The 13963-nt window shown below is 35.0% G+C and overlaps 1 protein-coding gene across 2 annotated transcripts in view; it reads right to left on the bottom strand.

The window, feature by feature from the left end:
• Positions 1-13963, bottom strand: part of Chs2 (chitin synthase 2) — a 110538-nt gene that overhangs the window by 90654 nt on the left and 5921 nt on the right. For both annotated transcript variants that reach the window (XM_074180230.1, XM_074180229.1), the window contains exons 3-4: positions 9577-9812; positions 5562-5858 (exon numbers count right to left, since the gene is read on the bottom strand). In XM_074180230.1, coding sequence (XP_074036331.1) covers positions 5562-5858; positions 9577-9812 — 533 coding nt within the window. The remainder of the gene's footprint in view (positions 1-5561; positions 5859-9576; positions 9813-13963) is intronic.

Below are 13963 nucleotides of genomic sequence, written 5' to 3'. Positions count from 1 at the left end.
CTCGTTAGTCCTTAGCTCGCACAAGTTTCTCAACTTCTGAGAGTTGTCGTTCGTATGGGGGCGGCAGCTGATTAACGGATAAACAGATTTTAAAACAGATTTTTTTTAAAACAGTTCGGGATCAAATGGTCTTGAAAAAAAAACCAAAGGGTTTCAAAGAGGAAGGATAACACAGGCCAACAAAGAAACTTTTGAAAACTTTGTTTACTTTAATAGCTGATTTTTATAGATTTTCGTGTGCTGAATCCAAATCTGGTCTTTCTGTGTAGCTTTTTCTGCGATGAGTCGCTTGTTGAGCTTCACGGTGAAGTGAGCAACAGTAGTCTTCCATCATGTTGATGTTCCAGCGGCCCTGGTAACGTTTTCCATCAATTCAGTATCTTGGTGAAAACGCTCACCCTGCTCCTCACTAACATCTCCCAAATTTTCCAGGAAGTAATCAAGATGACTGTTCAAGAAGTGGACTTTCAGGCTCATCAAACATCCTAGTATCTTAAAATTATTCAACATTTCAGCTACACTGGTACGATATTCTGGGTCTTTTGCATTTCTTAAGAATTTTGTAACAACTTGCTTGAATGATACCTATGCTTCTTTCTCATGTATGGTCATTATGGTTTCAAAGTTTACGTCGAACATCATTTTTCGAATGTCGGGTCCTACAAAGACGCCTTCTTTAAGTTCAGCCTCTGAAAGGTTTGGAAATTTCTGACAGAGATACTTGAAACAAGGTCCATCTTCAGGCAATACCTTAACAAGCTGTTTCATGAGGCCTAACTTTATATGTAGAGGTGGTAAGAGATTGTTTCTAGGATCTACAAGGTTTTTGCGGAGACTGTTCTTATCGTCGGGTTTTGAAGACTCCTTCACAGGCCAGTTCTTTCTACAAAAAAATTTGTATGATACATTTGTTGAAAGTGATTTTATATTGCTCGTAAGTTTGCTCCACTTACTGACGCTCGTTTTGCAATAATCCCCACTAACAAAATAAAATGCCACCTTCAACACTTGTAGGTAAAACGTGAATTACTATTTTCCACAAAAACGGTTTTATTAAGAAAACTTGACGATTAAGGTATAGGGACATGTATATCATCTTGAAGCATTTTTCACCATCTTTCAATTTATCGAGTAATATACAGGGAGTTTCATTTGCACAATGGAAATAATAGTAATTTTAGCACGCCCTGTATTATATGGAGTCGTTTCTTGGTGTTATTTGGATATTTCGAGTTTGTCCAAACTATCATCAAAATATCAACTTTTCATGAATTGAGAGTACTGATGTACTTAATTTCAATTAAGGCTATGTTTTGGACCATATTTAGCACAATTTATTTTTATCTCGAAAACAGATAGAGATAGGTATAGAACATTATTGATAAAAAAGTATTAAAATACCAGAGCGATTCCAAAAATGTATTAATATACAGGGTGTTCCATTTAAAAAAATTAAGTTGCTAGGACTTTTTGATGGAAGTGACAACGCCGCAATGCTGAAAATATTTTAGATCGATAGAACAGGTAAGGAAATGTGAGAGGTGAAATTTTGAGAAAAATCAAGTTTTGCGTTTTCCAGAAACGTCTAACCTACCATCGACCGTGAGTCACGCTGTATATATATATATATATATATATATATATATATATATATATATATATATATATATATATATATATATATATATATATGTGTATATATATATGATGACACGAAATCGCAGTTGGCTCCTGATGATGAATCCGCTTGCTTTGTTTGACCCCTTTCTTGCAACCAAGTGTTGTCTATCCTTTACACTTGGCTGTACCGTACTGACGAAGGCTAAATAGCCAGAAACACGTGTCTGCGGTTTGCCCACCTTCCTATGAGTGCTTTGTCCAATAACCCTACTGATTATTTTTTCTCTCTTTCTTTGGAACGTACCCACATTTTTTGTTCAACGATGAAGGAGTAGCAAGTCAGAAAGCTTCTCCATGAAAAATGATCTCTCCTGAAAATATTCCTTTTTAAATTCCCATGCTTGTGAATAACTAACTATTTTTGACATAAATATCATAGAAGGTTTTCTTATTCGAAGTTCATTGTAGAAAACGCTCAGAGCAATGGAAAAAATATGAATACGTACCTAAAAATGAAAAAAAACTCTTGAAAACCATATGAATGTGTATACAGGGTCCTGCAACAGTGGCGCGGTGTTCCATATCTCTATATAGGAAGCAGATAGGAATCTAATTTTCTATAATATTACCTTATTGCTCGAGCTCGACAAAATAAAAATATTGGCGGTCACACAGGGTGTTCGATTTTTTCTGGGCGGATCCCAACTGTGTCTTTTTAAATGGCAACCTATATTTTTTATCGCTTTTTCGGTTTCTTCATAGAAAATAAAATAAACTTTATGTATATCTGCACTTCGAAAATATTGATGGTTTTCGAGATATCTAACATGACAGGTTTTTTTTCCAATATTCGTCACTCAGAATATTTGAAATTATAAAGTGGTGCCAAGTCCAGTTGAAATTTTTTTTGGTCGAATATTCTACACTGGTAACTCTCTCAAACGATATATCTGAAATCGACCTGTGATATACAGGGTATGAAAAACCGCTTGCCAAATATTGTAAATGAAAATTTGCAAAATCTTCCTTATATTAAATGGAACACCCTGTATATTATTGATCCATAAGAAGCGCCAACGAAACCTCTACAAATTTCATTAAGTATTCCCTATGGCTAAGTTCAATAGTTTTTCTTAAATCAGCATTTCTTTCGAAAAATGGTCATTTTTTCAAAGCGAAATCCATTTGACGACTGATAAGAATATACAAAAAATACCCTTTCCTTAAAATATCGCCCATTCCTAAAATTACCTGTTGCTAGATAAACAAGTTGCGAATTACATCACAAAATGGACGTTCTTGAATAGTTACAATAATTTCAAAAATCTCGGAATTTGTGCCATATTCTTTCGGTCTAAAACAACCTTTCAGCGAATGAAATATTTATTGGAAATCAAGTAGTCTGGCAAATGACAGAACAAAATATTTGGCTGCAAATGAATATTGAAATTTTTAGTCAATCGTGAAGTTGAACTGTCGGTATAATTTCATCAGAATGTTGTTATCAAAAAGTGATTTGATTGATATGATTTTGATATTAGGTGAATCAGACAGGAATTGTTTATTGGCAAGTAGAATTTATTCTCAACGGTATCCAGATAGAAGGCATCCAGATGAAAGATCTTTCCAAAAGGTCTTGGGACGATTCGTTGAAACTGTATCTATTAATTATTCCAAACATGAGCGCATCAAGCCAGCTACTAATGAAGATAATGAATTGAAAGTTCTTCTTGCTGTTGAAGAAGATCCTAGTAGGAGTCAACGACAAATTGGGGAAATAGTGGATATAAGTGAGAGATCAGTGCAACGAGTATTGAAGAAACATCGCTTGCATCCATACCACGTTCAGTTACATCAAGAACTACTGTATGCTGATTTCGAGAAAAAGTGAGATTTTGCAATTGGGCCATGAACAAAATTCGTCGAAACGAATATTTTTTCAATAATATTTTATGGTCGGATGAATCGACATTCCATAAAAATGTATTTGTAAATCGACATAATTACCATTATTATGCGACAGAAAATCCTCACTTATTGAGACAGGTGGATTATCAACATAGGTGGTCGATAAATGTCTGGGGAGGCATCATTGGAGAATATGTAATTGGTCCATACTTTTTTGAGGGACATATGAATGGTGCAATGTATCTCAATTTCTTACGAAATGATTTACCAGGTTTGTTAGATGATATTCCTCTTGACCTCCGCAATAGAATGTGGTTACAACATGATGGTGCACCTGCTCACTATTCGGCAGAAGTGAGAGATCATCTAAATGAAGTATTTCCCAATAAATGGATAGGACGGAATGGGCCTGTACGGTGGCCCGCTAGATCACCAGATTTGACGAAACTAGATTTTTTCTTATGGGGATACATAAAAAATATGGTTTACGTTGAGCCACCAACTTCTCCCGAAAATATGCGACTTAGAATAACGAATGCTTTTCGCAGCATTACACCAGCTGTCTTGCGCAGGGTAGAACAGTCTTTCAAACATAGACTTCAGCTCTGCATTCAAGAAAATGGAAGACATGTTGAACATATTTTATAAAAGTTTCATTATCAACCTTAATTAAACTCTCCCTTTTGTAGTTTTGTAATTTGCCAGTTGACAAATTTGAATATCTAGAACTCAAGCTCTGAATGAATATAATAACATGAAAAAAATAGTTATTTATAATGTTTCTTTCTTTTAACTTGTTTGGTTTGATATTGCACGATTTATGAGTGAAATTCTGCATCCAATGAAAAAATAATTTTCCATTTAGCAAAAAGTGATAGGTACATACATTTATTTCGTTAAAAAATATTTGTTTGGACACCTTCTAATGTACAAAATTGAAACAAGATATCTTTCGTATATTTTTATCAGTCGTCAAATGGATTTCGCTTTGAAAAATGACCATTTTTCGAAAGAAATGCTCATTTAAGAAAAACTATTGAACTTAGCCATAGGGAATACTTAATGAAATTTGTAGAGGTTTCGTTGGCGCTTCTTATGGATCAATAATATACAGGGTGTTTCATTCAATCTAAGGAAGATTTTGCAAATTTTCATTTACAATATTTGGCAAGCGGTTTTTCATACCCTGTATATCACAGGTCGATTTCAGATATATCGTTTGAGAGAGTTACCAATGTAGAATATTCGACCAAAAAAAAATTTCAACTGGACTTGGCTCCACTTTATAATTTCAAATATTCTGAGTGACGAATATTGGAAAAAAAAACCTGTCATGCTAGATATCTCGAAAACCGTCAATATTTTCGAAGTGCAGATATACATAAAGTTTATTTTATTTTCTATGAAGAAACCGAAAAAGCGATAAAAAATATAGGTTGCCATTTAAAAAGACACAGTTGGGATCCGCCCAGAAAAAATCGAACACCCTGTGTGACCGCCAATATTTTTATTTTGTCGAGCTCGAGCAATAAGGTAATATTATAGAAAATTAGATTCCTATCTGCTCCCTATATAGAGATATGGAACACCGCGCCACTGTTGCAGGACCCTGTATACGTGCTGTCATCTTGACAAGAGCAGAATTGACCATGTCGGCAACATATAGTGATAATGTTATTCAAAACGATGCTGATGAGGTGCTACGACATGTGTCTTGTTCCGAAACTTTAAAGTTCACCATATCAACACTCACAATGAATAATATTGAACCCATATGAATAATATCTGTTTCAATTCCAAAACAAAATTCTTAAGAAATGTTACTGGATCCAGGATTATACTCTTCATTTTGTGTGAGATTTCCTCTAATTCTTCTCTGATTTTAATGGTATGAGAGATTAGCGTTGTCAATATGAGATTATTGCTATCAGTTCCAAAATGATTCAATTTTCATAATTTTTTATTCTAGAAAGTTTCAGTGCCTCATTAACTACCTACTTGAATTTTTATATATCATTAAGGACAAAACTTACCCAATATTGCTGGTAAAATACAAACAGCGTTTGTCAACATAGCTCCTTTTATAACATCTAACTCTGGAAAAACGCCAAAGACTAATACGGCACTTCCGATAGCTGACAGTATTTCTGTAACACAAATCGGGAGAAAATCTTTCCAAAATGTCGGATATACCCATGTTTTGAAGAGAATTATTCGAAATGACCTGATGAAAGTGCCCAACTCAGGAACTACATACGAAAATATGATCATCCATATCCAAATTGCTCTTTCATTTTCAGTAATAGTAACAACAAACTGCTGCCTCGTATCTGAAATAATAAGATGGTGATTCATTATCATCCAAGAGAATTAGGAAAAAAGTTAGTGAATGATTATTCCAACAAAATCATTTATTTTTGTTGCAAGTTCTTTCACATCTTTCAACAAATTCAGTCTTACACTATTTACGCTATCTGTTCAAAAAATAAGGTAAATTTTTTTCTCAAAAAATTTATTTTTACATCAATTTCTATTTTGTTCCTTCCAAAGTAGTTAGGTTAGGTTAAGTTGGGTCCAAAGTGAGTGGGTCTATCCACCCACCAGCGCAGCCCGTAAGGTTTTATTGTGGCTCACACCTATTCACACTCGACCAAATAAACCCAGCTTCTTAACGAAGCCGATTAATTTGTATGGTGAGTGGTCTTTCAGGTCAGATGGTAAGAGTACGGCTCTGCCAAACTCTAAAAATATGATTCGGTCTCCAGCGAGGCAGGCACAAAGTATGTGCTCTGTTGTTTCCAAATAAAATGTTTGTATATGATGATTCAAATGTGAATCATGTGAAATGTGTGCCTGTTAGACATCGTTTCTGTCCATGGGGATCCCGTACACGATAAGAGATGGAGTGTAGATTAAATTGTGGCAAAGTTGCGTATTTTAGAGACCTATTCAATTATGTAAAAAAATCGAATATAGCTCTTTTGGTTCTGGATATATACAGAAAAAACCAAAAAATCCCAAATTATCTTTTTGCCTATATCTTCTTTATTCGCAGACATGTTGAAAATCTGTCCCCATTTTGCTATTGGCACTTGATGTGAGCTATTCGAATATGTTCATGAATCTTTTATATAGGGTGTCATCTGACTTGGGCCACTCTCATCTTTGAATTTTTAAATACGGACCTGTATTTTTTGTTGTAGTTTTTGGATCATAGCGGTTACTTTATACTGAGAAATCAAATTTCATTTTATATTCCTGGATGTTTCGTTAATATTTGATTATAATTGGGTGAATTATTCCCTTTTGAATTACGGCCCTGGAAATTGGTTGACTGAGTTAAATAAAAACACAATAGCAACTTTTACGTCTCCCTATTTACCGTAGAGTTTTTAGAGAGTTTTGTTTTTCATTTTTAAGTACCTATTCATATTTTTTCATATTTCCATTGCTCTGAGCGTTTTCTACAATGAACTTCGAATAAAGAAACCTTTTATGATTATCTGAAACATATCTCCAACAAAAATATATTATATGTGTTTTTATGAGCACAAAAAGCAATGATAGCAATAATAACATCCATAACGAACACTATAATTGTAATAAAAATTGAAATGAAGTAATTTATTTCGGATGTTATTATTGCTATCATTTCTTTTTCTGCTTATTAAAACACATATAATATATTTTTGATATAAATATCATAAAAGGTTTTCTTATTCGAAGTTCATTGTAGAAAACGTTCAGAGCAATGGAAAAAATATGAATACGTACCTAAAAATGAAAAAAAAACTCTTGAAAACCTCTGCGGTACATTAGGGAGACGTGAAAGTTGCTATCGTGTTTTTATTCAACTCAGTCAACTAATTTCCAGGGCCGTAATTTAAATCACACAATTGTAATCAAATATTACCGAAACACCCCGAAATATGAAATTGAATTTAATTTCTCAGTATGGAGTGAACGTCGACGATACAAAAACTACAACAAAAAATACAGGTCCGTATTTAAAAACTCAAAGATGAGGGTGGTCCAAGTCAGATGACACCCTATATAAAAGATTCATAAGCATATTCGGATAGCTCACATCAAGTGCCAATAGCAAAATGTACACAGATTTTCAATATGTCTACGAATAAAGAAGATATAAGCAAAAAAATAATTTGAGATTTTTTGGTTTTTCATGTATATCTTCAAAACCAGAACAGCTATATTAGATTTTTTTACATCATTGAATAGGCCTCTGAAATATGAAACTTTGTCATAATTCAACCGACAATCTATCTCTTATCGTTTACGAGATCCCCATGTACAGAAACGAATTTGAATAGCCCTGTTTAAAAAAAAATCTGTTTTTCCGTTAACCAGCTGTCACACTCCTTCGAACGACAAACCTCAGAAGCCGAAACTTGTGCGAGCCAAGGATTAACGAGGTCTTACCTTTTAACGTGTGATTCCTAACACGGGTTGGACGATAGCAAGTGAAGATCGATCGTTCAGACTAGGGCTTGAACCACCGACCAACACGGCAGTCAATTCGAGTGAGTGAACAAATCACCCACGCCGAACCGCTTGGCTATCGACCAAGCGGTCGATAGCCAAGCTGTATATAGGTATAATTGATTGCTTCAAAAATACTTCACTAATTTTCTTCGAGAGCTTCTGTTGATTTTTCTTCCATATTATCTATTTCTCTATCAGTGTCGTCATTTGAATGAATAATGAATTCATTTTCACCACTAATATGGAAGTTTCCAATCTCTATGTAGTCTTTTCAACTGAAATTACTCTTTTAATCATTTTCTGCCAGTCTTCTTCGGTAATATTAGATACTTCTTCTTTAATTAGCTCTATTACCTTCTTATCAAATTTTGAAAAATCATTTATACGCCTGACGCTTTGTTTCAATTTTCCCCAAATCAACTCGATGAGATTGATAACACAAAAATAGGGCGGAAGTCTCAGTATGGTGTTCGTTTCAGCAATACTCTCGAAAGCATACACTTTTCCAAATGTTTTTGTCTGTAAAACTTCAAGTAGTTGATTTTTGGTATACATAACAATATAAATGATTTTCTTCAAGTCACCAACGAAACATAAAATGTGTGGTTGACTTGATTGTTGAGTTGCCATGGTAACCAAGTAATTTCTACTCATTGTAGTTGCATGGGAGTCCCATCTCAAGATAGAAAATTGTATATTCTTCAGTTTTGAGTAACTACAAGTGGTAGAAAGTTGTTTTTTGCGTTTTTATTAATGTGGGATATGCCCGCTTTAATGGTATGGAATTCATAACCAGCGTCAGCAAGCATCAATCATAGGAGGCTGTGATCATTGTATTTTGACAGTTCAAAACATAAAAAAAACTCGTGTTTCAATGCTATAAAAAATATTGCACAGCCAGTAAAACCAACAAAATTATCTGTTTAAAAAATTAATCGATTTGAAAATCCTACTATATGCATAATATGCGTGAAATTGTCTGATGTAATGATCAATTTATTTATTTACTCGCATTTATAGAAGATTGTGGCTACAACTTAAAAAAATTTGTTTCGAATTGTCCACGAATATTTGCATCTAAACTATGCAAAATTGAAAGTACTGAATTAGAAAAAGGTGAATAAATCAGTGTCTTAATATTATATATAATTTATTAGACATAGACACTCAATTGAAAACATTCAAAGTCCTGCATTTTTGCCATTGAGAAGAGGTGAGGTGCCCGAAGAATAAAGAAATCATCTTAGCTTTTTAATTAAAATGTATCAAAACTAAATATTATGTGAAAAAATAAAAACCAATGTGTGAAAATGGTCTGTTATTGTAAACGTCAAAAATTTTCCAGTATAAACCGCTGCTGCATAGCCTATGAGAAAAAAAAATCCACTAAAATACATCCATGGTGATTTGTCAAAAAAACGTATTTTGATTGGTTCAAAATTACAGGTGTGTAATTCTCGTTGAAATTTTACTCGAGTTATTTGGAAAGAATAAACTGATTTCGATTCAGTGATACTATTACTATACTGATGAAATTTTACTTACCAATATGTTTATTGCAGTATGGTCTCATCGTATTATTTTTAACTTGTGATGTCATGAATAATAGAGTACCCTTGGAAATAACTGCAGTACCAAGCACGACATTGAATGTAACAATTACAGTGACCAGTTTCAACAATTTCACCCCAAAATCTATCAATGAGGTGTCCATTGTTGAACCAGTCGGCGACGTTCGTGGTTCATTTTTGAATCTATCCCAGTTTTCTTTATGTTCAATTCTGAAAATTAGAATAAGTACAGTTTATTTGGCCAGCTGGAACTTGAATGAACGATTTCAGTAGATTATATCTTTTTGGGTGTTCATGGCATCGACTACTGTGGTCATTAGTCTTGTGTTCTGGGTAGGCACTGTTGATAACTCTCCGAACTACCTAGGAAGCATCTTGGCTCTGCCAGCTCTGCCAGCCATATGAATTATCCCACCTTCAACTAGTAAATGATATCCAGTCGAGGTGATTATGACACAAAGTATATGCTCTGCTGTTTCATCATTTTCCATCGTAGTCCATCCCTACTGTAGTCCAACAACTGTTTGGTATCAAGCCTCGAAGGGTGAATGAACGCCTTAGAGTGAGCCAATCCTGGAAGATTCTGCCAGAAGTCCATAAATCTTCTTACCATCCAGGTGTTCAGTCTTTATTTGGCAAAGCCTGAATCGATGCCAATGACAGATTCTGGTCCGATGAAGCTGCTTGCAGCACCCTCATTTACAAGGGAGTCAGCAGAGACCAAACCAGAGACAATTGAGGAGAGTAGTTTTTTACAATTTGCTACCAATTTAGACGTGAGCCTCAGAGTGAGTCAATCCTGGAAGATACTGCCAGAAGTCCATAAATCTTCTTACCATCTAGGTGTTCAGGCTTTGTTTGGCAAAGCCTAAAGCGATGCCAATGACAGATTCTGGTCCGATGAAGCTGCTTGCAGCACCCTTCTATGCAAGGGAGTCAGCAGAGACCAGACCAGAGACAATCGAGGAGAGTCGTTTTTGCCAATATGCTACCAATTCAGACGTGAGCCTCAGAGTGAGTCAATCCTGGAGAATACTGCCAGAAGTCCATAAATCTTCCTACCATCCAGGTGTTCAGTCTTTATTTGGCAAAGCCTGAATCGATGCCAATGACAGGTTGTTTCGATGAAGCTGCTTGCAGCACTCTCCTTTGCAAGGGAGTCAGCAGAGACCAGACCAGAGACAATTGAGTAGAGTCGTTTTTGTCAATTTGCTACCAATTTAGACGTGAGCCTCAGAGTGAGTCAACCCTGGAAGATACTGCCAGAAGTCCATACATCTTCTTACCATACAGGTGTTCAGTCTTTATTTGGCAAAGCCTAAATCGATGCTAATGACAGGTTCTGTTTCGATGAAACTGCTTGTAGCACTCTCCTTTGCGAGGGAGTCAGCAGAGACCAGACCAGAAACAATTGAGGAGAGTCGTTTTTGGCAATTTGCTACCAATTTAGACGTGAGCCTCAGAGTGAGTCAATCGTGGAAGATACTGCCAGAAGTCTATAAATTTTCTTACCATCCAGGTGTTCAGTCTTTGTTTGGCAAAGCCTAAAGCGATGCCAATGACAGATTCTGGTCCGATGAAGCTGCTTGCAGCACCCTCCTATGCAAGGGAGTCAGCAGAGACCAGACCAGAGACAATCGAGAAGAGTCGTTTTTGCCAATATGCTACCAATCAAAAAGTGACTATTTCAAAAATTTGATTGAAGAAAGTGACAACAAATCAAGAACCACCTGGATTGTGATAAATACCCTCAACAACAAGGCAAGGAATAGCAACACTGTTTTACCCAATACTCATGGGGACGGAGTGAATCTAGCGAATTATTTTAATGTCCATTTCGTATACTCTGCACCAGCTATCGAGAGTTTTCATAACAGGGAAAATCCTACCCCTGGCAAAACAAACCACAACTCGATATTTCTTTATCCAGTGAGTGAAGAGGAAATAATCCAATCCAGCTATAAACTCAAAAATAAAATGAGCAGTGGTATAGACAATGTGCCATCAAAAATTCTAAAAAAGTGTATTCCGTTCTTATTACCAGTTATCTGTCACATTTTTAATGATTGCCTAGTATCTGGTACCTATCCAGATCAAATGAAACTGCCCGTAGCTATCCCCATATATAAAAAAAGTGAATAAAACATGAATAATTACAGACCAATAAGTTTGTTAACAGTTTTCTTCAAACTATTTGAAGTTATATCAACATGGTTTTCTTAAAGGGAAAAGTACCGAAACAACCTTGTGCAAGTTTGTGGATGAAATTCAATTGAACAAAACTCTTGTGCTTGTGGTGTCTTCCTGGACCTCAGTAAGGCGTTCGACTGTGTTGACCATTCCATTTTACTTCGAAAGCTTTTCAATTACGGAATAAGAGGAAATGCTTTGGATCTCTTGAAATCGTATTTGAGTAACAAGAAGCAGAAAGTAAATATTAGGCAACGAAATAATAAATTATTCTCAGACTTCACTGAAATAGAAAAAGGCGTACCACAGGGAAGTGTACTTGGACCTTTACTATTTACTATGTACATAAATGATTTCTCTGAAATTTACAAAAAAATCAAGTACTAAAGTATTGAGTTAAGCAGTTGATTCCAATCTCATTGTACCAGTAAACAGGAACCTCAACTTGGAAAAATCCATTTCAAATAGCATTTCTATAGCATCCACATATTTCAATACCAACAAGTTATTGTTAAACACATCTAAAACAGACTGCATTTTGTTTAAAACTGTTCACATGAATATTTCTATTCCGGAATATTTTCAGCTCAGTAGTGAAAGACTAGATATTTCAACGAGTACAAAACTGTTAGGAATTTATATAGATGATAAACTGAATTATGAGGTACATATTGACTATCTTGCAAAAAAACTAGCAAATAAGTGTTATGCAATTAGAGTGTTGAGACATCACTTGAAAATCTATGCACTGAAAACGGCATATTATGGGACTGTTTATCTTCTGCTGAAATATGGAATATTAGTATGGGGAGGGAGTACACAACTGGAACGTATTTTCGTAATGCAGAAATGTATATTGAAAACAATGTTCAATATGAATTACACAGATACTTGTTCGAAGGATTCGAAAATAAATTGCACTTCCATTTTGCCACTTTTTCCCTGCTATATAATGGTATTTTCAGATTTGCGACGTTTCGTCTTTCGGCCACCATCATCAATGTTTCTAAATTAGACTTTCAATTCGTTACATTGAATGACATTTTGTTATTGTACAAGTCTTTGAATTTTTGGCGAAAAATGGCTTTCACGAATGAAGAAAAAAGAGATATGATACAAATTTATCACAAATACGATAGAAACAGTGTTAGGACATCGGAAATGTATTTAAACTTGTATCCGGAAAGACGACAATCACATCGTTATTGTTATTGGATCAAAATATCACCGAGTTTGGTTCATTTGAAAGGCCGAGGAAAAAATACGGAGACAATGGACCAGGAAACTAAAGAAAATTTGATAAATGAGGTATGAGGTAAGTTAGACATTGTGTCCTGTTCAATAAAAATTATTAATTTGCAGATGAACATGAAACCGAGGAAATCTACACGTCAAATGAATATTTGTCATAAAAGTTCTTGAAGACATCTCAAAAAATTGCCTTCATGTGATCCCGAAAGGCGATTAGAATTTCGTAATTGGCTAATAAGAAGCCCTGATTTTCCTGTTCTCCCTGAAAATGTAATTTGGACAGATGAAATCACTTTTACGAATTGTGGGATATTCAGTCGAAATAACGAACACATTTGGAGCATAAACAACCCCAAGCAGTTCCGAAAAATTCGACCTCAATTGCGATTTAGTATTAACGTGTGGGCAGGATATTACAAAGATATAATTTTGGATCCTCATTAATTCTGAATGGAGAAACCTATCACTAGTTTAAGTAACGATTTTTGAAGACTATTTGGATGGTCTACCTTTGGCTAACTATAACAACATCTGGTTTCAACATGATGGTGCTCCACCGCACACTACCAGACGAGTATCTATTTACCAGACTGAAAGGTTTGGTGGAAAATGAATAGGAAATAATGGGCCGGTGAAGTGGCCAGCAAGGTCTCCAGACTTAAGTGTTATGGATACATTCTTATGGGATTCACTGAAAAATAGAGTTTATGGTCAGAGGGAATAAAAATATTGAGGAATTTCAACACAGCATTGTTAGAGAGTTTGGAAGATTGAGTAGAAAGGAAATTAATCGGGCAGTGAATAATATTCGAAGAATGGCACAGTTGTGTTATCATGAACATGAACATTTATCAAATTTTGATTGTTGATTGTGTCTCCGTATTTTTTCATTGGCTTTTGAAACGAACCAAACTCGGTGA

The sequence above is a fragment of the Leptinotarsa decemlineata genome, unplaced genomic scaffold (assembly GCF_025532065.1).
Source record: "Leptinotarsa decemlineata unplaced genomic scaffold, Ldec_3_MD MMD2_tig00026294_RagTag_RagTag, whole genome shotgun sequence".
NCBI classification, from domain to species: Eukaryota; Metazoa; Arthropoda; class Insecta; order Coleoptera; family Chrysomelidae; genus Leptinotarsa; species Leptinotarsa decemlineata.
The sequence above is the reverse complement of the archived record's forward strand: the minus strand, read 5'-3'. Positions and strand labels throughout refer to the sequence as shown.